This window comes from Chlorocebus sabaeus, chromosome 12, assembly GCF_047675955.1.
Source record: "Chlorocebus sabaeus isolate Y175 chromosome 12, mChlSab1.0.hap1, whole genome shotgun sequence".
NCBI classification, from domain to species: Eukaryota; Metazoa; Chordata; class Mammalia; order Primates; family Cercopithecidae; genus Chlorocebus; species Chlorocebus sabaeus.
Genome location: NC_132915.1, coordinates 31349085 through 31373313, shown reverse-complemented (window position 1 = coordinate 31373313; position 24229 = coordinate 31349085). Strand labels below are relative to the sequence as shown.

General features: G+C 42.2%; 1 protein-coding gene across 14 annotated transcripts in view; it reads right to left on the bottom strand.

Moving 5' to 3' along the window:
* SMARCA2 (SWI/SNF related BAF chromatin remodeling complex subunit ATPase 2) overlaps nt 1-24229 on the bottom strand; it is a 182050-nt gene that overhangs the window by 2583 nt on the left and 155238 nt on the right. For 9 of the 14 annotated variants that reach the window (XM_037998454.2, XM_037998457.2, XM_073021544.1 and 6 more), the window contains exons 29-32: nt 20951-21004; nt 9021-9126; nt 8460-8561; nt 4864-4996 (exon numbers count right to left, since the gene is read on the bottom strand). In XM_037998454.2, coding sequence (XP_037854382.1) covers nt 4864-4996; nt 8460-8561; nt 9021-9126; nt 20951-21004 — 395 coding nt within the window. The remainder of the gene's footprint in view (nt 1-4863; nt 4997-8459; nt 8562-9020; nt 9127-20950; nt 21005-24229) is intronic. The other 5 variants (XM_007969380.3, XM_073021546.1, XM_007969389.3 and 2 more) reach the window with 1 other exon arrangement.

Genomic DNA, 24229 nt, shown 5'->3' with positions numbered 1-24229 from the left:
CGGAGGACAGCGGGGCTGGGTCCTTTACCTGTCTCCCAATGGCCGACCAAGGATAATGAGGGGAAGTGTTTCCCATTTTGTGGAGGTGTTTGGGCAATCATTTAATAGAACTTTTACATTAAAAATATAAAGAGTTTTTTAAAGGCCAATAATTTTACTATGTAGATAACTCCAGTTGACTTAAAAAGAAAATTCAAATAGTTCAATAACATTTTTAACATAAAAGTAAAAAATGGAAAGTATAAAGAAAACACTTTCGAATGCTTCATTTCCCCCTATTCCTAGTTTCTCTCCCTACAACTCTCTTTCTGGTAATTATTTCCAGGAAAACAAATGTTTATGTCCATACCTGCAAGTACGTACATCCATTCTTCTCTCTCTCTCTCTCTGTGTATGTATAATTCTACATATTCTATAAAAGTCTTTATAGAACATAAAGAATTCAAGTATGTGTATATATACACATATGTACTTGAATTCTTTATATAGTTATCCCAAAGGGATCTTTATACACATCCATATTGTACACTTGACTGTTTACTCACATATGCGGGATATTTATAGGTAAAGGCTCATACATACCTGTAATTCTTTTAAATACCTGAAAATTTTCCATCGTATGGTATACTATAATTTACTTAATCAGTCTCATATGACGAGGGCTGAAGTTTCCTGCTTTTTTTTTTTTTTTTTTTTGCCAGTATAAACAAAGCTGCTGTGAACCTATTTCAATGTATCTTGGCAGAATTTGAGGGAGGTATGGTGGACATGTCCATATGGTAAATTTCTAACAGTGCTCTGCCAGATTAGCCTTCAGAAAGATCGCAACCATTTCCACCTTCACAAGACTATTCTGGGGATACAAGTGAAAACACTTGGAAGAGTTCAAGGTACAATATCATAAATATAGGTACCTCTCCCAAGGAACAAAGACAATCAAAGACAATCTGCTCCACGGTAGCTATTTGGGATAGATATCCATAGAATACCATTTTTGGTATTTGATGATGAAGGCACTGAAAATGTGGGTCTCTCATTCAAGCCAGCTTTGCTAGACTACCATGTCTGGTGGGTCTCAAGGCATCTAGAAATAGATGTTGTCACAGAGGGAATCCTAGTTCCAGAAGGAATCTTGGAGAGGAGAATGTTCCAGACTTCTTTTGTGAAGTAGAGGGACCCACAAAATATTTCCAAAACTAAAATCTCCCACAGAAACATAAGCTAACAGAAGAGATGAGAGCTGTGCTGTTTTGTACTCAAGTGTGGTGGTAGCATTTGCCTTTCCTCCATCCCAAACGGGCCAAAGGCTGGCAAATTCTAGTACACAAAATAGTACTCCTAGCCAAGCCTTCTATCTATTATACCCAATGTCTGCTGCTTAACAAGCGATGAGGTGGGGCCCTTTGCTTTGGGTGGGGTAACTTAGGACAAGAAGAGGAGACTGGAGATGAAAAAGCCTATCTATTAATGCAAATGGAAAGATGTGGGATATCTAAAGAAATAGATGCCAGAAGCCAGCCACAATGGGCATTTCTAAACAATGTGGAAAGGCAAAGTGAAATATGTCCATTTATCCAGGTGTGGGCTCTCCCTGACACAGGAGTACGGAAAATGAACAGGTAGAAGACGGGCAACAGGGGTAAGAAAATGTATCCTTGAGAGCATAATCTAAATGCGCTTTGGAGTGTGGTGCACTCTAATGCTGTCAGGCACGCGTCAGTGGATATGTTTCTCCAAAAAACCCACCTGACAGACTATGGACAAGCAGGTTAATAAACTGGACCATTAGGTGAGCCCTGTAAACAGCTTTCTAAGGTTTTATGATACAACCATATGCACCTATGAAAAGTTCTAGCTACCAAGTGTGGTGGGTAGAATATTGTCTCCTCACAAGATGTCCATATCTGAATCCCAGAACCTTTGAATATGTTATATTACATGGCAAAAGGGATTATAGGTTGTTAATTGTCTGACCCTGAGATGGGAAAATTATTGTGGATTATTGAGGTGGGCCCGATCTAATCACCTGCATCCTTATAAGTGGAAGAGAGATTCATGGAGACACAACATGAGAAGGACTGTACCTGTCATTGCTGGCTTTAAAGTTGAAGCAAGGGGTGGAGGTGGTGGGGGGGGGTGGTGGCAATGAGCTAAAGAACACTGTTGGGAACAGCCTTCCACTGGCAGCCAGCAAGAGAGTGGGAACTTTGCTTTTACAAACACAGGAAATTGAACTCTGCTAAGAACCAGCATGAACAAGGAAATGGGATGCCCATCTAGAGCATCCAGAAAGGAACGCAGGATGCTGACATATTGATCTTAGTCCAGGGAGACTCATGCTGAATCTGTGACCCACAGAACCATGAGGTAATAAGTTTGTGTTGTATTAAAGCCACTAATGTTATAGCAGCAAGAGAAAATTAATATACCAAGGCTTGAGAAATTAAATTGATAGATGGGGTAAGAGAGCAGCTCTTTGAAGAGATTAGAAATTTGGCTCTAAAATAATGAAATATATAGCTAAGATAGATGATGCAGATGTATTCAAATGCTAGAACAAAGGAATAACTACATGAATTTGGGAAAGTTTAAATTCATAAAAGGCAGAATCACTAACTAGAATATTGAGAGACCAGAAAAGGATGTTGGGAAAGAGTCACTTATGGATGTTGAGGGCAAGAATGGAAACTCCATTCTCTGTGGCAATGTGTATGCATCACATACATTTTACATCTTTTCAATAATCTATGGGTAAAATGCTCAGGACAGCATTATTGGGAAACAGCCTGATGAACAGAGTATAATTAACACGTTTTAGTACATTCCTTAATGTTAATATATAATATACATGTTAATATATGTTGCTGTAAAACCCTCATTGCCATGGGAAGTGTTCATAGTAAGTACAAAAATCATGGCACAAAACAGTGTGCTACGTTTTTTATGTATAGAAAAAAATTGAAGGTAACTTCTCAAAATATGACATGTATGTTGAGATACAGAATTACACATTTTTTACCTTTGAAAATCTATTTTCCAAGTCATCTGTATTAATATGTAATTAGAAACCTAATAATTTTTTAAAAGCATGTCTATACTTTTTTGTTTTGGAGACAGAGTCTCACTCTGTTGCCCAGGCTGAGTGACATGATCTCAGCTCACTCCAACCTCTGCTTTCTGGGTTCAAGCGATTGTACTGCCTCAGTCTCCCAAGTAGCTGGGACTACAGGTGCCCGCCACCACACCTTGCTAATTTTTGTATTTTTAGTAAAGATGAAGTTTCACCATGTTGATCAGGCTGGTCTCAAACTCAAGTGATCCACCCGCCTCAGCCTCCCGAAGTGCTGGGATTACAGGTGTGAGACACCGGGCCTGGCTTATACTGTTGTACATAGTAGCCCATAACTACTAGGTTTTATTACTTTGAGTGGTACAGGGTGAAGACACACATAGGAAAGAAGAAATTTTATAGTTTTTAAATATTTAATTGTGTTTTTTTGGTAGGATTTTGCTCTGTTGCCCAGGCTGGAGGGCAGTGGTGTGATCATTGCTCACTGCAGCCTTGAACTCCTAGACTAAGCGATCCTCCTGCCTCAGCCTCCTGAGTAGCTGGGACTATAGACACGTGCCACCACACTTGGCTATTTCTTTTTATAAAATTTTTTGTAGAGGTAGGGTCTTGCTATGTTATCCAGGTTGGTCTTGAACTCCTAGCCTCAAGCTATCCTTCTACCTCAGCCTCCCAAAGTGTTTGGATTATAGTTGTGAGCCACTATGCCCTAATAAGAAATTTTCGACTTCTGACAGCACCCTTAACCTTTGGAATATTTGGGTTATCAGTCAGGGCTGGAACTAGGGTAAAACAATGGAGGTACTCACCTTGGGTGTAAAATTGAAGGGAGCACCAAACCCCAGTAATCAACTAATATCCTAAAAGGTGATCTTTTAAAAACTTAAATTAATGCCCCCACAAATCCATGATAAAATATCAACATTTTAAATAAAGACAGTACCCTGTCATCACCCCGCTTCCCCTGGCAAAAAAAAAAAAAAAATTCTATGCAAAATTCACAGTTCCAACTCAGTTTGACAATTATTTTCTAAATCTGTGATTCTCAAAGTGTGGTCCTTGGCCTAACATCATCAGTTCCCCTGGGACTTTGCCAGAAATGTGGACTCTCAGGCCCCACCACAGGCTGCTGGGTCAAACACTGACATACTCTTCAATCCCTCCAGGTTTTAGAACCACTATGGTAAAGAATAGAAGATAGGTGGCATTAACAGCAGTATTCAAAGGCAACATTCAGAAAGTGTTTGCAGGTCAGGTGTGGTGGCTTGCGCCTGTCATCCCAGCACTTTGGGAGGCCAAGGTGGGTGGATCACTTGAGACTAGCCTGGCCAACGTGGTGACACCCCATCTCTACTAAAAATATAAAAATTAGCCAGATGTCGTGGCACATGCCTGTAATCCCAGCTACTCAGGAGGCTGAGGCAGGAGAATCACTTGAACCCTGGAGATGGAGGTTGCAGTCAGCTAAGATCATGCCGCTGCATTCCAGCCTGGGTGACAGAGTGAGATCCTGTCTCAAAAAAATAAACAAACAAAGTGTTTGCTACGAGCCCGGCCTATGCTAAACATTTTACATGCTTGGAGGTCATTTTTAGGACCTCAGTTTTACAGATGAGAAAACTGAGCATGAGCAGGGTTAAGTACGTGGTCCCCGGTTGCCCAGCAAGGACAAAGTGGACTAAGGGCTCCCATCCAGATCTGCCCCATTCTCAAGTCTGTTCTGCGAGCGTTTGTGGAGACAGCTATGCAGGTGAGGAGGGCAAAGATGCAGAGCACCTGAACGTCTGGCTTACCCTCGGACTCTGACTCTTCTTCCTCTTCCTCTTCCTCCTCTTCATTGCTTTCATCCTCACTCTCTTCCTCTTTGGCAATTTTCTGCCGGGCACTCTTAAACACTGACTGTAAGACGATGGAGTCTTCATAGATCTAAATAGTCAAAGGGGCATCAGTTAAAACTGCAAGCTGAGGGCCGAAGATTTACAATGGCGGCGAACCCTTCCTGACGCAACACCCCAGCTTACTTTACATGAATCTCAGTAGAAATGTCACCGTTAGCTTTTATGCCCACATGAAAACCCAAGAGCAAGACGCCATGCTCAAATACAGACATACACATTCATATACAAAGTCCAAATGCAGCTGAAATTATTTCAAAGTGCATGGATGCTTGGAGGAGAAGAGTAGATAAAATATCCTCATATTGGACCACAAAAATGGTATTTTAAAAAACCACATTTCTTATTTGGATTGTTCTACCAAATACTGTGGTAAGACAGTGGTAAAGCAATCTTCTTTAAAAATGCAAAGCCCCTAGCAAGTGAGGGCTATTCCTTATTACTGAGTTTATCATAGCAGCCAATACTCATCCAATTAACACTTAATTTTTAATGGATACACCTATCTGAGCATGGCCCTGGGTAGGTGCTGAAAGATAAAAGTTCAAAAATGGTCCTTTTCCTCAAAAAAATTGAAAATAGAACTACCATATGATCCATAAGCCCCACTTCTGGGTATATAAAGAATCACAAGAGGGGTCTTGAAAAGACATTAGCACACCCATGTTCCTAGCAGCAGCATTCACAATAGCCAAGAGGTGGAGGCAACCCACGGGCCCACCAACGAGTAAGTGGATAAGCAGGTGTGGGCTATACATTTAATGGAATATTATTCAGTCTTTAAAAGGAAGGAAATCCTGTAACATGGATTACACTGGAGGATATTACGCTAAGTCCATAAGTGCATAAGCCAGTCACAAAAAGACAAGTACTCTATGATTCTACTTATATGAAGTATCTAAAATAGGCACATTCATAGAAACAGTGCCACGGTGGTTGCTAGGGGCTGGGGGAAGGAGGAGATGATAGTTATTAATAGGCACACCGTTTGAGTTGCAAGACAACAAAGTTCTAAAAGTCTGTTGCCCATCAATGTGAATATACTTAACACTACTGAACTGTATACTTAAACATGATTATGATAAATTTTGTTATGTCTTTTTATCACAACTTTTTAAAAATTTAAAGGAAAATAAAACAACCCCTGCTCTTTAGGAACATATTCCTTTTATTGTAAAGAAGACCTACACGTTCAAAAGAGTGATCGGGCAAATTGTGGTATGCACCAAATGAACAATATAGGCAGTGAGTATGACTATGGCAGAACAAAATACCCACGAGAGAGACACAGGATGGGACCATCAGGGCAGAATTTGCCAGAGGCATCAGAGTTGAGCTGGATCTTAAAGGTGAGAAGAATTCCTTCAGCAGTGAGAAAGGAGAGGGGCTTTTTAGAAAAGGAAAACAAATGAGAAAGATGAGGAGGCAAGAAAAAAAGAGATGCATCTGGGGTTGTATTGATGTCAATTTCCTGGTTAAGATATTGTCCTGGGCCAAGTGTGGTACTCAACGCCTGTAATCCCAGCACTTTAGGAGGCTGAGGTGGGCTGATCACGAGGTCAGGAGTTCAAGACCAGCCTGGCCAACATGGTGAAAACCCATCTCTACTAAAAGAAAATACAAAAATTAGCCAGACATGGTAGTGCATGCCTTAATCCCAGCTTCTCAGGAGCCTGAGGCAGGAGAATCACTTGAATCTGAGAGGAGGAGGCTGCAGTGAGTCAAGATGGCACCACTGCATTCCAGCCTGGGCAATACAGTGAGACTCTATCTCAAAAAAAAAGATATTGTCCTATGTTTTGCAAGATGTTTCCATCTTGAGAAGTAAAAGGTACACAGAATCTCTCTGATCTTAAAGAGTAAAAGAAATGTAACTGGAGAAGCAGGTGATTATGGTATCAGTCTGAATGGACTATGGGCTGTTTAGGTTGAGGAGTAGCAGATGAAGCTAAAGACTTAGACTTCTGCAAGCAGTCTACAGAGATAAATTCTTTGGGGAACCTCAAAGCTTGGGAAAGGGGCAGTAAATGAGCAGGATAGGAAGGTGGCTAGAGAAAGACAAACTAGCGTCCAGATGGCCCGGGGGAGAAACCAGTCAAGAGGCCACTTAACACCTCATTTCAGTTGTGACAGTGAGAGTGAAAACAGATAGGAAGGTTGTAGAAAAAAGGACTGGATGCATATCATAATAATGCCATATTGACATAAAGAATCCAAATATCTATCCAGAGACGAAAATAAACTGTCATTCACAAAACCTTCTTTGTTGATTTTTCTACTTTCTATGTCCTGGCTTCCAGCTTAACTTTCCTTGGAGAGTGCCTTGAGTAACAGAAGGCTTGCTTTCAAGACCTCCTGTTTTGGTCAAGATACTACTGCTATTAACTTAGAAATTGTTTAAGTCTGGTTCAAGGCACATTCTGAAGATTTCTATATTCTCCTGTTTGATGATTGAAATTGATGTGCAGGCTTAAGGAATTTAAAGGTGGTTTGATATTGCATTGGTTGAGGGGTACATCTTTGTCTTTTTCTTTCTTCTTCATGGGTCTGAAGGCACCAGGCCAGATATACAGACAGGAAAAAATTCCTACAAAATGTGACAGTAATTGAGGTGTAATTAAAATGCTCTCCCCTTGGTTATTTTAATAAATTCAGATCATTTATATACTCTTAGACTTGTTAACTATGGAGAAGGGGAGTAAAGAGAATTGCAATTGGGCTGATAAAAAGGATTAAAAAGCAATCAGAGGCAGTGTTTGTTTTTTTCCCCCGTATAGTTTGTTTTGTCTTACATTCTAGTAGTTTCAGCTCCTGATGCAAGAGTACAATCGGAAAAATAAATGTAAATATAATCAAATATACAATCTCCAAAAAAGCAAAAATGGTACTGCCAGCCTTTCAGCATTACCTTCAATGATTTACTTGAATCCCTCCTCTAATTAGAATATAAGCTTTGAGGCCCAGCATAGTGGTGCACACCTGTAATCCCAGCACTTTGGGAGACCAAGGTGGGCAGATCACCTGAGGTCAGGAGTTCGAGACCAGCCTGGCCAGCATGGTGAAATTCCATCTCTACTAAAAATACAAAAATCAGCCAGGCATGGTGGTGGGTGCCTGTAATCCCAGGTACTTGGGAGGCCGAGAGCAGAAGAATGGCTTGAACCTGGGAGGCAGAGGTTGCAATGAGCCGAGAAGGCACCACTGTACTCCAGCCTGGGAGACAGAGTGAAATTCTGCCTCAAAAAAGGAAAGAGAAAAAAAAGAACATAGGCTTTGAAGAGAAGTGTGAGTAGGCACTAGCACAGCTGTGGTACAAAGGTAATTTGAAGATGTCAAAGCCTCTATTTTCTTACATAGGTGGCAAGGAACATAGGTGTTTAGTTATTTTTCTTCTGCCACTAGCAATGATTCAAAAGGTAGAAAATGAAATATTTTACTTAAAAAGAACATGGGCACATTTACAGTTAAGAACTTTTAGACAACTGAAGACAGACCTGGGATCCTTCCAGGTTGAATGTCTGAGCGTTGTGACAGAGAAGCATGACATCCTTCTCCAGGTCGCCCAGGCTCCGGTACTTATGATTACGAATCCTTTCCTAATGGAAATTTTAGAGAAGATGGAGAAAAAAAAGAGGGAGAGGAAAATTCAGCAATCATTACTCAGTTACCAAAGCCTGATTTCCCCTTTGTCTTCACAGCATAAAGCCCTGCCAGGGCTGTGGGACTGCACAACCCCAGGGGGCGCCATTCACCAAGTCCACCCTCCCACTGTCATTCCTTTTGCCAAGGAGGAGCATATGACGGGAAATAAGAAGAGCAATAATGTGGGCGGGGGGAGCAGGGAGCCTGAAAAGTCTTCAATAAAATGCAATATAACATGAGCTCTCAACGTGATTAAGTAACATTCACAGAAAAGCACAAGGACATCCCAACCTTTCCTGTGGCGAGGCCTGGGTGGGCATCAGTGGTGGTCAGCTCCAACTACAACCATTTCAATGAATTTACACTGCTCCTTTATTTACTTGAAGAATAAAGTTGGTAAGCAAAATATCTACCTTTATTTTTTTGAAATCCACTGGCTTCCTAATTAATTCATAGTATTCTGGTAATTCTTTCCTTGAAGGTAACTGAATGAAGACTTCACTGAGCTGTCGCCCTGAACTGTAGGATGGATGAAACAAACAAAAACAAGCCACATCAAACACTACTGAGGAAAGGTTTTATTTTTATTTCAGAAAATGTCAACAAAGCAAATTATATTCCATGCATATAGATATGGAGCTTTTTAAGTCAGGAAAAATCCCACAACTGTACTGCAGATTAATGTCCCTTGTGCTAATTTCAAAATCACAGTAAAACACAATTTGGTCCCCACTTCTGTCACACATACGATATGGGAAATCCACTGTGGATTTCCCTTTCAGAGCAAATATATCTCTTTATTTTGATAGAAATATTTAAAATATCCTTGTTAGCTAAAAATTTCATTTCTCAATGAATTGGTAAATATATATGTGTGTGTGTGTGTATATATATATAAACACTTTATTTCCATACTCCTTTGTTTTCAAATTCACATTGTATTTAGAAAGTAACTCAAAATATGTTAGAATATACTCTGGAGATTCAAGTGAAAGGCTTTTGTATGTACCTAGTGACTGACCATCTTCTTGGTCTTATTCCTTTTAGGGTATTTTACATACTGTAAACCACACATACCTTTATTATTATTTGCCAGAGGAACCCCTTCATCTTGCCTAACTGCCCTTCTATGTGTGTGCAGCAATTTAGGTGAAAGAACAACATGTTTCGCAAGTGTGGATGCTTTACGTTTCTGGGATTAGTGCTATACCCTCCCCCCCAAATTCATGGTAGGTTTATTTGAAAGCAGGTTTAACAGCAACGAATGCTTAGCATTTTTGTAATTTTCAAACACAGGCTGCAAAGCAATATGAGCTTTTAACATCACTTACTGTTGGAAGCAGACGTGGTTAAAGGCACAAAGAAATTCACAATTTAGGTTCAAGATCCTAATATCTGATTTGGCCTACCCAGATCAATAACAGCTTGTGGTGTGTGATACAGTCATTTTTCACAAAAATCTCACTCCCCTTATGATGCCATCTCTACTTCCTTTGTGAAGCCAGAAATATCAAAAAATAATCATAAATCCCTGCCATGAAAATTTCAGAAGGTGATTCAAGGAGCTTGTGAGAATACTAGAAGGCAGTGGCAAAGCATCAGTGACAATATGCTGTTTTAATCCATAGTCCCAGTTGTATAATTAAAAAGTAATCATAATGACAGTTATCATAAAAAAGGCATGCGCAGTAACTCAAACGGTTGCTTAGCAACCAGCAGGAAAAATGCTGAAGTGCAAAGGGGCCTGCATAAATTAACCGAAAATCCTCTGTCAAAGAGATGGGCTAGTTTTTCTGCTACACTGGGTCACTGTTGTTTTATTTTTTTAATACACATATGGGCCTCATAAATATGAAAATCAGGGGTGAACACAAGAGGTTCAAGAAGATTGCATTTTACTCAGGAATTGGATTTTTGGGTCACTGTGGCAAGAACCAAGGTGTTCTCTCACCCTCTCAACCACCTCTACCCCTCGCATCTCTTCCAGGATCTCTTCCAGGTTGAGAAATGCATTCATACTTCCCTAACTTATGCCAAATAGTATATGGCAAAAACTATTTTATTTACCATCACCTTCAACACAGGGCCACAATTTCTGGTCTGTTCTTTTTCTACCATTCTGAGATTTATACACCCAAACATTTTACCTGTTTGAAAAGGTGCACATGAAATGCAATGACAGTAATTTGTAGATATGAATTGTTCAGTTTCTATGAGCAACTTGTTTAAAATTAGCATTCTCTATAACCTAGCAGCAACCCAAAAGTCAGACCTCTTTGTAATCGCGGATTTAACACCTGACCCTCCCTCAATGACATCTTCATGGTGTCATCTTCTACATTGCCAACAGATGGTGTCATTTGTCTATTGATGGATTACAGGCACATCTTTGTACACCTGTGATGGACATACTCTTAATTTCAACTGTGTTACTGGTGAAATAAGAAATAAGCAGTTTGGACCAGTAGTGCAACAAAACTGTAAGGGGTAAAATGGCTAAAACAATCTTGGTGTTACATCTCTGTCTTCAGTAAGGCCCTGAAAATTCTAAACCCCATAAGGAGACAAGTCCAGAGTTCTCTATGCTCATAAAGAAGAGAGCTGAATGCTCCGAGACTTGGGGTCAATACTGTACAATGAGAAATAAACACGTTTATTCTGTTTAAAAAATAAAGGCTCACTGGACTTAATATACCTATTCCACTTTCTTTTCTCTTTCCAAAGAATAAAGGACAAAGGAGGACCGAGAAGTTATCTATGGAAGACTTCTTGGGACTATGTTGTTTCCGTCATCATTGAAATATCTCAGAGTCTGGCTTCCAAAGCCCTCCAGGATATGTCCTCATTCTCTAAAAACCCAGCTGGTACCACCAACCTTCGAGTCAGGAGAGTCTCTCCTGTGTACCCCCAACTTTCATGGCCAATCCCCTCTTTATGACCCATTCCAGGTCTCTAGGCCTGACCTCTCTCTCACTCCATAGCTGGAAGGTTCTCTGTGGTTTTTTCTCTTCTTCAAATATTTCCTTATCCATCTGGGATCAAGAACCCATTGTCCATAAAAATGGAGGAAATTCTCCTAAGTATCAACTCCACTTACTCTCAGTCCCCTCATTGCTCAGAACCTAATTCTTCCATGTGTGCTATTGTTTCTCTCCTCCCCACAGGGTGGGGATTGCTTACAGACATCAAACTCATCCCCCTCCCTCCCAGAGCAAGGGCTTGGATGGCCAGCTTTGGCAGACAAAGCCAGGAGGTCCTGGGCAGTACCTAGCTTCCACGTCACCTACAGAATGTATTGGGGTAGCACGAACACTTGCTAATTTATTTTTTCTTAAATTACAGGTTAAACAAAAGTAAACAAACAAAAAAGGAACTGAAGCAGCCTGATAGTTTTGAATTCTTGTCATTTCTTTCTCTAATTTGAGCTGAGCAAGGGTTTTTTAAATACACCTTTTCAAATGTGGTAGTTTTCTATGCACCCTCCTGCCCTCGACCAGAAAGTTGCTTTTTTCCTTTTTAAGTACAGAACAATGGTCTAATTGTACCATGGTGCTTACAGAAGGTGTTCTGTTTCTGTTAAAATGTGTATCCTATCCCAAGGTGTTTTCCATTATGTCATTTTACACAATTTAAGGCGTAAATATAAATTGCTACTTGGAAAGTGCACTACTTCCCAGACAAAAATGAGACCCCCTCCCCAAGACCACTGATGGCCTGTGACATCAGATGGATTTTACATAATGATCTACCTCAGACCAGCAAGTATGGCTCTGATAAGACATGGGGTACGTGCGGGAGAGGTACAACCTGAAATACAAGTTTAAAGGCACTCACTGGTCTTATATTTCACAGGTGCTTGTGGACAAGTACCTCTCCTCTCCATGGAAGTGAACAGACACAGCGACATGGCCATGATACCATAGAGCACGAGATGGAAAAGCACCACATACCACTGTGCAGCAAGTGGTAGTTTGAACTCCTGTATGCATGGCTTATTATACACCCGCTACTGAGATTTAATTCGTTATGCTTCATCTGGCAACTGGTTTTTTTCTCATTACCTCCACAAACCAAAAGGCATTTTTCTCATGACTTCCACAAACCAAAAGTATAATTCCACATCTATACTATGACTCTGAACTGGTGACTGCATACATTATAAACTTTATATAAATGTCAGCTTAATTTTGATATTTTAAGCTTAGAGACATGCTGAAGGCTGATATGCTAGTTAAGAAATCTACTTCTGGCCGGGCGCAGTGGCTCATGCCTGTAATCCCAGCACTTTGGGAGGCGGAGGCGGGTGGATTATCTGAGGTCGGGAGTTCGAGACCAGCCTGACAACACGGAGAAACCCCTTCTCTACTAAAAATACAAAATGAGCTGGGCGTGGTGGCGCATGCCTGTAATTCCAGCTACTCAGGAAGGCTAAGGCAGGAGAATCGCTTGAACCCGGGAGGCAGAGGCTGTGGTGAGCTGAGATCACACCACTGCACTCCAGCCTGGGCAACAAGAGCAAAACTCGGTCTCCAAAAAAAAAAAAAAAAAAAAAAAAAAAAAAAAGAAAGAAAGAAATCTACTTCTACAATACGGGTTATGTCTTTTAATGATTTTTTTTTTTCCAGGACCAGATGAAAATTGTATTTAGTGAGGGTCTTTTGTTTTATGGTTTTTCTTTTTCACCTGCTCAAGCTGATCTGTTGACCAGAATACCTAATGGATACTGCTGAGAAAGAAATCTTAACCATAGCTGAAATAAATTCTGTTTATATTAATAAAGGTAAAAATGTGACTATCTTGCCTCAATAAGAAAATGATGTCATGATTTAGAATACTCACTTGAGGTTGGAAGGATTTTACCGAAAAGCTATCACAATCCTAAAGGAATCAAACACAGCAAAATCATTTGGGAAGAAAACTTAAAAAACTGGGTCAACATTGCAGGGCAGTAGGTGAAAAATGCTGCTCCTTTTCAGGTTCAGGTTCCTATGAAGTTTAATATATGTCATTGAAGACTTTACTAGACCACAGTAGTGCCCCTACTTATCAAGAGAGCCTGCAGAAACCTGAGCCAGTCATGAAGCAGGTGTTACAAGCATCTGCACTCTGTATTTGCTACTGAGATCTCTCATCTCAGCCTTATTGAATATTGATTGCTGATAATTCCTAACCAGTTTGGAAATATAATCACCCAGACCTTTGAAGCAAGAGCAAAACAGGGTGGGGTGGGAGTAGACTTGTTTTTGGTCATGGAATTAGTAGATGTTAACATCACCCCAACAGTGGGGCACAGTGGCTCACACCTGCAATCCCCACACTGTGGGAGGCTGAGGCAGCCTGATCACTTGAGCTTGGGCATTCAAGCAACATGGAGAAACCCCATCTCTACAAAAAAATACAAAACTTAGCCAGGCGGGCCGGGCGCGGTGGCTCAAGCCTGTAATCCCAGCACTTTGGGAGGCCGAGACGGGCGGATCACGAGGTCAGGAGATCGAGACCATCCTGGTTCACACGGTGAAACCCCGTCTCTACTAAAAAATACAAAAAACCAGCCGGGCGAGGTGGCGGGCGCCTGTAGTCCCAGCTACTCGGGAGGCTGAGGCAGGAGAATGGCGTGAACCCGGGAGGCGGAGCTTGCAGTGAGCTGAGATCCGGCCACTGCACTCCAGCCTGGGCGACAGAGCTACACTCCGCCTCAAAAAAAAAAAAAAAAAAAAAAAAACTTAGCCAGGCATGGTGGTGTGTGCCTGTAGTCCCAAGCTACTTGGGAGGCTGAGGTGGGAGGATCGCTTGAGCCCAGGAGGTGGAGGTTGCAGCAAGCTGAGATCATGCCACTGTAGTCCAGCCTGGTCAATACAGTCGACTTTCTCTCAACACCACCAAAAAAAAAATCACCCTAATAGTCATAAAGGACTATAGATAAATAATGTTCCTGAGTTACCAAGACAAAGTTCCCTGTTAGGAGACTGAAAAGGGTTCACTCAGCTCAGTAAGAAAGGCACCAAGACTTTGTCCAGAGTCTTAAAAACAATCACACTCTGATGCATGATTTTACATTTGCTAATCTGCTCTGGGCTGAAACAGATAATCATCAAGATGTTCATGACAGGATTACTTAAAATAAATAATTCAAAGCAGCCAAAATGTTTAACAGTTGTGGAAAGAACAAGTAATAGAATGCAAGAGAGTCTAAAATTATGTATTTTAAAGAAAAAAAATGCTTGTTACGTCATTATTTAAAAAAAAACAAAACAAAACTGGCCGGGCGCCGTGGCTCATGCCTGTAATCCCAGCACTTTAGGAGGCCGAGGTGGGTGGATCACCTGAGGTCAGGAGTTTGAGACCAGCCTGACCAACAGGGAGAAACCTCGTCTTTACTAAAAATAAAAAAATAAAAAATAGCCAGGCATGGTGGCACACACCTGTAATCCCAGCTACTCAGGAGTCTGAGGCAGGAGAATAGCTTGAACCCAGGAGACGGAGGTTGCAGTGAGCCAAGATTGTGCCATTTGCACTCCAGCTTGGGCAACAAGAGTGAAACCCCATCTCAAAAAATAAATAAATAATTTTTTAAAAAGGATATCAAATTGTAAGTGCAGTACAACTTTAACTTCAACAGGGTTTTAAAAAAGGCACTGAAAAAGGCCCAGGAGGTATGCCAAAGCATAATGAAAAATAATAATGTACTCTTATTCACCAAAATGAAGATTTATGATTGAATGTAATTTAGAACCATTTTATCCATAAATAAAGTAGGTCCCGGCCGGGCGCGGTGGCTCAAGTCTGTAATCCCAGCACTTTGGGAGGCCGAGACGGGTGGATCACGAGGTCAGGAGATCGAGACCATCCTGGCTAACACGGTGAAACCCCGTCTCTACTAAAAAATACAAAAAACCAACTGGGCGCGGTGGTGGGCGCCTGTAGTCCCAGCTACTCGGGAGGCTGAGGCAGGAGAATGGCGTGAACCCAGGAGGCAGAGCTTGCAGTGAGCTGAGATCCGGCCACTGCACTCCAGCCTGGGCGACAGAGCGAGACTCCGTCTCAAAAATAAATAAATAAATAAATAAATAAATAAATAAATAAAAATAAAGTAGGTCCCAACAGACACCCTAATTGGGTTACTTTCATTGAAAACATGCTGTAAGTCAAATATCTAATTTTATTTTTCCAAAGAAATGATGTTTAAGGATCATATGACCAACTTTTATTTATATCACCACAAACAGCACGTTTTACCAATTGGCACTTTTTAACTATCACATAAAGCCAAACAAATAAACAGAATTATTACATAAAAGTTTTAATATGTGATATGTTGCAACCATCAGCATCTTCTGTTCAGTTTCTATGCATTTCTTCAGGATTCTTCCATTGCATTTATTACTACAAAGCAAAGGTGCTTGAAACAGGACATAAGATCCAGAGAGTGTTTTTGTTTGTGTACGGTGGGGGGGACAAGCATTTTGAAAAAATGTTTTTGAGTAGATTTGTCAGTTATCACTTGGCTTTTGCAAATACTGACTTAGGATGGCTACTTTCCTACCCTCTTTTTCTCACTTGACATTTCATAATAGTGGGTGCAGGTACAGAACTCCACTGCCTATCTGACTAAATGTGATGATAGACGGACACTGGATGACCTGCAGCTTCCTTAGCCAGTTTATCTTGTAGAGTAGCAGCCTCCTGAGGTCAGAGCCTCATGCATTGTCTGGTGCATGAGCATTTCATGATGCTTGCCAGAGTGAGGTCTTCCAACTCTAGCCTTCCTACTGCTTCCTGAAGATTCCCAGTACAGCCAGAGGCCCTGGGAAGTCTTTCTACAGTTTTTGCCACCCCACCTTGTAGACCTGTTCATGACTCAAAGCATGCCTGTCCTCTGATCCTTTCCTGCCTCCCCATTTCTTTCTTTTCTTTTTTTTTTTTTTTTTTTTTTTTTTTTTTTTTTTGAGAGAGGGTCTCACTCTGTCCCCCAGGCTGGACTGCAGTGGCACAATCAGGGCTCACCGTAGCCTCGACCTCCCAGGCTCAAGCAATCCTCCCATCTCAGACCCCTAAGTAGCCAGGACTACTGGAGTATGCCACTACACCCAGCTACTTTTTGCATTTTTGTAGAGACAGGGTTTTGCCATCTTGCCTAGGGTGGTCTCGAACTCCTGAGCTGAAGCAATCCGCTTGCCTCGGCCTCCCAAACTGCTGGAAATTACAGGTGTGAGCCACTGTGCCTGGTCTTTGCCTCCCCATTTCTTAACGGTAAAATGCTTCAAAGCTTTTGGCTGAATTGTGACCAAATTAAAAAGCACAAAGCTTCTGCAGACAAAATCAAATGCCTCTCCATCTGTGCCCAAGTCCCACACGTTGCTTTGTTAAACGGGTGGGTCGTGGCAGGCACCGGAGTGCTGCTTTTTCCTACAATGGCTGTTTTAATAAATTCTCAAGGAAGACATATTAGGTGTGATTCTAAAGGAATGAGACGGTTTTTTTCCCCCATGAATATACAAGGACATATATATATCCAAATAACTGCTATCTCTCAGAGCAATCCATTTTTAATCAAAACGTTTATAGAGTGGTTTGGAAAACAGTGTGTCAGCCCTGTAAGAAAATCCATTTTGTTATTTCCAGCTGAGCCTCCTTCCCTTCCCTCAGAGAGGGGTCCTTTATACTGGTGTTGGCCTGGAGCTTGAGAGGCAGAGACCCTGGAAAGAGGGGCTTCAGGGCCAGGCTAATGCTGGAAGATAAGGGGGAGCACTCTGTGTCTTGGAAAACAGACAGACTAAGTTTATTTGTGGGCTGCCCACCTGCTGTATGTGGGCATAACTGGCTGAGCACCACAAATAAGATCGAGTCACCAGGAGTCTAAGCAAACGTTTAAAGTATCAATATTTGTAATGAGGGCAAAATAAAGCACTGGAGTCCACATCTCCCTGAGCAGATTCTCTCTGCACTAAATGTAATATTTGGGCTCTAATTCAGCATTTCTCAAAGTGTGCTCCACAGAACACTAGCTTAATAGATGATAACAGTGTCCTGTGAAAAGGGGATTCTTTGGTCAAATAAGTTTGGGAGATGCTGGGTTAAGCAGTTAAACAGCTGACTTTATAGCAAGACCTCCCAGGGCCTCTGGCTATACTGGGAATCTCCAAGTAGTAGAAAGGCTAGAGTTGGAAGACCTCACTCTGGGAAGCATCATGAAATGCTCATGCACCAGACAATGCATGAGGCTCTGACCTCAGGAGGCTGCTACTCTACAAGATAAACTGTCAAGCTTGATTCTGGGTCCAAACTATCAGAAACAGAGAATGAATGAATGAAGGTGCTTCACCTACACCTAAAATTTCCTAAAAGTGCATCTACTTGGTCACAGTGCTATTTCATGGTAATTCTCTATAATGAAATTACAGCCACTAAAATGCAGAGGTGCTTGGGCTTGAGAGCTATCATTACAGCCTCTCGCTCTCATTTAAAGCAACACAACATGTCTGGTACTAAAAATAAATTTTGCCTAAAAGAGCCTGTTGGCTGGTCCTGAAAGAGCGGTCAATACTAACAACATAATCACAATGTCAAGGGCTGCTAATGGCCGAGTAGAGAGTTCAGCTGTCCTGTGATAGTGTATGCAGGGCCAGGTAACTACATACATGTACATGTGCACACACACATACATATAAGTGCCTTCACGCACACCAACTTTCCTGCCACCTGCATTTCTGTAAATGGCACCGCCGTTCACCGATCACTCAGGGCAGAGATCCAAGAGCTATGTGAGTTCTCTTCCTCTTCCTCCTCTTCCTCCTCTCCTCCTCACACATCCAGACTGCCCCTAAGTCTTGTCAATCCTCCCTCTGGGTATTTATTCCCTTGTCTTCCTACCTACTGCCACTTCCTTATTTTAAGGACTATCTTCCTCCACTACCTGACAACATTCTCCTAATGTATGCCTCCTTCGATCCATCCTTCACAGACTATCAGTGACATTTCCGAACACAAATCTCACTGTTTCCCCATGATCCTCTCTTGGCTCTTTACTTTCCACTGCAGGGCTGATCTCGGCTCCCTGGGTGTCGCCTCCCCTCTCCCACATGACAGACATCACACACTGGTCCCTGCACGCTCACGCCCAGAACTCAGGTGTGCTCTCCGTTGGTCTCCTTGAAACAGTGCTCCTAATAGTCACTGCGATGACTACAGACTGCCCTCAAGACCCCACTCCTAGAAGAGTATATTAAAATTCCTCCTCAGCTTGGTGTTCAAGACCCTCTGGGATCTGAGCTGAGGCTTCTCCAGCCTCACTCGGGCTGTCCCGGTCTTCCCTTGTCTCCAATGAGCTGGTCACACTGGTGCAGTCTCTAGAGGGGGCCTGCTTTCCATGCCTCCATGGCTACATCCCCATTCCCGCACACACCACCACAAACTCTGCCCCTCCCACCCATCCTCCCTTCACCCATCTGTTCGAGAAATTCCCACTCTGCTCACAGCCAGTTAGAAGCGCTCTCCACTCCTGCCCCATCCCTTCCCATCCCACCCTGTGTGTATGTGGATTTCATACCAGGTACTTGCATTATTTGTTGACATAGCTCTTTCCAATTGTGCTTTAAATATCTCCATTTAATTCATTTTTTTTTTCCATTTTCAATACTTACAAAGAGCCTCTTTCGACCACTGAAGAAAGGATTTTTTAAAAAGTCTTCTGAAGAAAGGGTAAATTCATCGTAATACAATCTCCAAACACCATGCTGTCAGCTCGGGCTTACAGACAAGGAAGTGTGTGTGTGACAGACAGCAAGGGACAAGACAGACTCCAGAGAGCCCTGAGGAAGCAAACACCAAGCCCCTTGCTATGCCTCTGGAAATTACAGTTTAAATGTATCTTTAGTGAAAATGAATTTATCTAGTTCCTAACCATATACCGTCATATCATCTCCCCTCAAAAAGCCCGGGTATGGCACTGGGGACTTGCAATAAATAGCCTTTAAAGTTATTGATCTACTTTTCATGGTCACATGACCATCTTGACAGAAGAGGGGAAAGAGGGAAAGGAGCTCCTGCCTGTCCCTGTTTCCTGGGCGGGGCATTTAGCTTACATCATGCCATTTCGCCATAAGGCCTCCTTTATTTAAACTGCCCAAACTTATAAAGTCAACTATTTGTTGTTTCAATCTCCAAGTCAGAATCCAGGCTGAGTTCTTTCTCATAATGACAAATACAGAACAAAATTCCTGATGTTTCTCAGTGGACACTATAGTTTATGTGCCTGGTTCCCAGGATTAGTCATTGTTTATTGAACTGCAACAAGAAATATCAAAAATTGACAATCTTGCCCAACAGTTTCATCTCCACACAAAAATGGGTAAGTATAAATCACCCCTAGTTTTTAATTTCCTTATATAAAGAAGAATGCCACAACCAGTGATCTGTGTTCATTCTGAAATACAGGATACATCCTCAATTCTCTCTCTCCAGTCCTAGATTGGATCCTATGCTGGCGGAAAAAATGTTGTAAAGGATATTATTGGGTCAGCTGAAAAAATTGAAATATGGATGGTAAAGCACTGTATCAACATTTTTTTTAAGTACAGGTTGACTGAAAGGAAGAAAGAAATGTTATCTCTCTTATAAGAGTAAGAGCTCCTAGCCTTGGCGTATCATGCACATCCATCTCTCCAGCTCAACCAATGTCATCTAACGTTCACACTATCTCTAGGAGAAAAGCATTTCTGCTTTCTACCCAACAGAAGCAAAGGCACACAGAGGTTGAAAGAGACTGGCTTCAGATGCTTGGGACTACACACAACAGGTAGGCCCAGGAGTCACACCCTGAAACCCAACCCATCACACAAACAAGAGACAACTCAGCAACTGCCCTCTGCATGCCATGATCAACTCCGGAATGCAGGCACAGCGTGAACATGCACGCTTCTTCATGTCTCGCAGGAGATCAAGTCACTACAGGTGCTTTGCATTAAGCTTCTAAACCAAGACAGCACAGAGTTAAAGAGGCCCAAGGAACATACAACAGAAGCTGCGCTGGAAGGGAGGGGGAAGCAACAGAAACCCATCTCCAAGATGCTGCAGTTAGGGCGGGCTTTCCAGGAGCTCCCAATACCCTTGTAAGAAGTACATGTATAGAATGGACACAGCCAGATTAAAATACAGCACAAACAACTTCAGAAGCCATGACAGGTGTTCAAGAGTATCTGTGCCTCTATCCCGCACTCCAAGTAGGGGTGATCAGGAGGTGACCGAAGACATTTGCTTCCAAAGGCCGATTCTAGGATTCAATCTGTTTCATGTACCAAGGGAATACCTGTATTTAGAGATAGGGGAATACAAGACAGATCCTGACCTGTTTCCTTCTATTTCCAACTGAGAATTACTGGGCACCTTCTCCACGTTACACCTGCAGTAGAGTAGAAAGAACACTAGAGTCAGAAGACCTGGGTTCTCGTCCCCACCCGGCTCCTTCTTCCTAGGCTGGGCGACCTGGCCTAAGTCATTTTACTCTCCAAGCCTCAGTCTCCTCACCAACCTGCCTTGTTAAGAAGATTACACGGGGTTATGTCTGGAACCTCATTCGGAAGAATAACACAGTTCTCCAAAAATCGGGGGGAAGTGGACTTCCTAACCTTTCTGGCATTTTCCTAACACACAGAAATTCCTGTTACCCTGTTCCCTCCATACATGTTCCAGTCACTGTTCCAGAAGGTGGAAGACAGGCAGCCGCTGGCTAGAGGTGCGTGTGATCTTGGGAAGGGAGTGCTAGTCTGAGTTTAGCCCCTCATTTGTAAAATGGGGAAAATACTTACCTCAGAAAGGTATAAAAATCAAATAGGATAAAGTGCTTTGTTACAGTAGCCCGCACATAGAAGGTATTTCAAGCGTCAGCCAGTTTGGGTCTGAACACCATCTAATTAGTCAGCTCTGCTTCCAAGAGCTCTATTCCCTTTCAATAGATCGCTGAATTCATGATCTTCTGTGGGAAGTGAAAATAAACCACTACCTGGGGTCTCGGGCACTTCTACAAGCCTCTAGAAAAGCCTCTTCAGTTGAGGATTTTTGAAACTGCTATGTTGGTGTCCCTTTGTGTGGTGGCAGGGAAGCAGCTGCCAGGGTTCACAGACCCTGGGAAGACCTCCATACCCTCTAGATCTCCCTAGGTGTAGACAGCACCCTTTGGCATTCACAGCCTATGCCTGTCCATGTATAAATCCCTTCTCAGAGTCACTGCCACATTCTGCTTTAGAGTCAGCTGAGAGTCAGGGCGTTGCAGAGAGGGAAAAGCATAAACCCATAAACCAATCAACAGAGGGGTGGAAGTGCATGTGCTGTCTTCAAAATATACAGAAATATTTGGGATGTCTGAAATATAAGGAGAGCTGGGAGGGGTGCATTGGAAAAAAAAGTTGGGAAGATCTGAAGGTTCAGACTGTGGAAGATAACAGTTCTCCCATGCTAAGAAGTCTGGTCATCATCGGGTAGGCAAGAGGCCGCTGTGAAGAGTTCTAAAGTTACAATAGGAAATGACCAGTTAGGTGCCTCAGAAAGAAGCCAGGAGGAAGAGACTGGAGGCAGGGCACACAGTCCACCCTGCAGCTTGCCAGGCCAGGCCAGCAGTGCAAGGGCCTCAGGCAGACAGGGTGTGAGGAGGCAGATGAACGGGTGTCTTGCGGGGACAATTAGAAGCATGTTGAGGGCACTCTGTATTTGAGTGTCAGCAGTAAGGCAGAGAATTGGGAAAGTGTTTATTATTTCACATTTAGGACCTTGGGCTAATGACCTGTTTCCTTCTATTTCCAACTGAGAATTACTGACCAAGTAAGACACCAGTGTCTCAATGGTGCTGACCAAGGAGACACAGAAGCTTAAGCAGACCATATCATCCCCGAATGTGCAAAAGTGATGGGAGGAAAACCTGAAAACAACAAGTACTACCTTAGACACTCTACAGAGTAGACTGTCAATAATTCAGAGAGCTAGGCGTGGCTCTGTCATCTAAGACTGACAGAGATGACAACTCAATGGGTTCTGAACAACCAAAGATCCCAGTAGAATAATTTCATATCATTCTGATAAGGAGTCCATGCAGGTCAGCCATCTGATTGGCTTGGGGGAAAAAATACAAATTTTTAAAACCCTAAAACAAAGCAACAAAAAATAATACTACACAATGACATGGATTTGGTTTAAAATGTATGATACTAAAACTTATTTTAGAAAGACAGTATGAATGCCAGTGTAAAGATCCATTGGTTTGATGAAGCCTTGAGATGATAATCAGTGTGGGAAAGCCTTTGACACAGTAAATACCTAACACACCTCAAATAAAGAACTTCCAAGGCAGAGAAAGCCTTGGAACAAGGCAACATTTTAAAATAAGAGCCCTGCCCTTCTGGAGAATGGGCTGATTATATGTGGGCCTTCAACAGAGTTTCAGTCCTACTCAAAATGAGAAAAATGCTGCAAATTACTTTTCAGTACGTATAGGAATTAAGTACAATTAGTCCACAGGTTTGTAGTTTACCAAATTCTTAGAAAGGTGCTATAATGTAATAACATATCAGATCACTTGCCGGGCATGGTGGCTCATGCCTATAATCCCAGCACTTTGGGAGGCTGAGAAAGGCAGATCACCTGAGGTGAGGAGTTCGAGACCAGCCTGACCAACATGGCGAAACCCTGTCTCTACTAAAAATACAAAATTAGCCAGGTGTGGTGGTGCACGCCTGTACTCCCAGCAACTCCGGAGGCTAAGGCAGGAGAATTGCTTGAACCCGGGAGGCGGAAGTTGCTGTGAGCTGAGATTGTGCCATTGCACTCCAGCCTGGGCAACAAGAGCGAAACTCCATCTCAAAAAAAAAAAAAAAAAAAAAAAAAAAGACTCATTTTTCCAGGTAAATGTTATTATAATGTCCTAAACTGATTATAAGCACCAGGTAATGTCATTGTATCCTCAGATAATGGGGCTCATATGACCCCTACTTCCCTGAATTCCCCAGGCCAGCCACCTCTTCAGTAATATCCCACAGGAAAGCTATCTCTTCCACTGCACGATGAGCCAGTGGGGGTAAGTACTTGGAATTTTCACCTTATAATTATATTCAACAGTATGGTGCTGGAAATAAGAAAAAAATGATGGTAATATTTCTAGAAAGAATGAATGATTTTCTCCAATATGAGAACTAAAAATTCAGGACAAGCTGAGTCTTACCACAATTCCCAGAGATACCACAAAGGCTTATTAAATTTAGGGGCAAGAAGAACATATGCCCAGCTGGGGGAAGACAGCAGAGACTAAAGAGGGAGGCAGGAGCCACATGGCTGTCACTCCACTGTGCACCAGGGCTGTGTTCACCAATTGGACTGACCAGGTTCTGACCAGGAAGGTATCTGCTGCCTCCTCCACCGTTTTACTGCATCCATCTTCAAGGCTAGACCTGATGTCCAAACCCTTTTAAAGACAGCAGGGCTAGTCTTCCTGCGGACTGCTTCTGAAAGAATTGTCTTCAAACAACCGATAGAGAGGGAGGAGGTGATGACACCCTACTCACTTTCTGTTTCCAGATTCTTCAGGAATGAGAACAATGCTCATATTTGAAAAGCAAGGCACAATAAATGGTGAACAAAA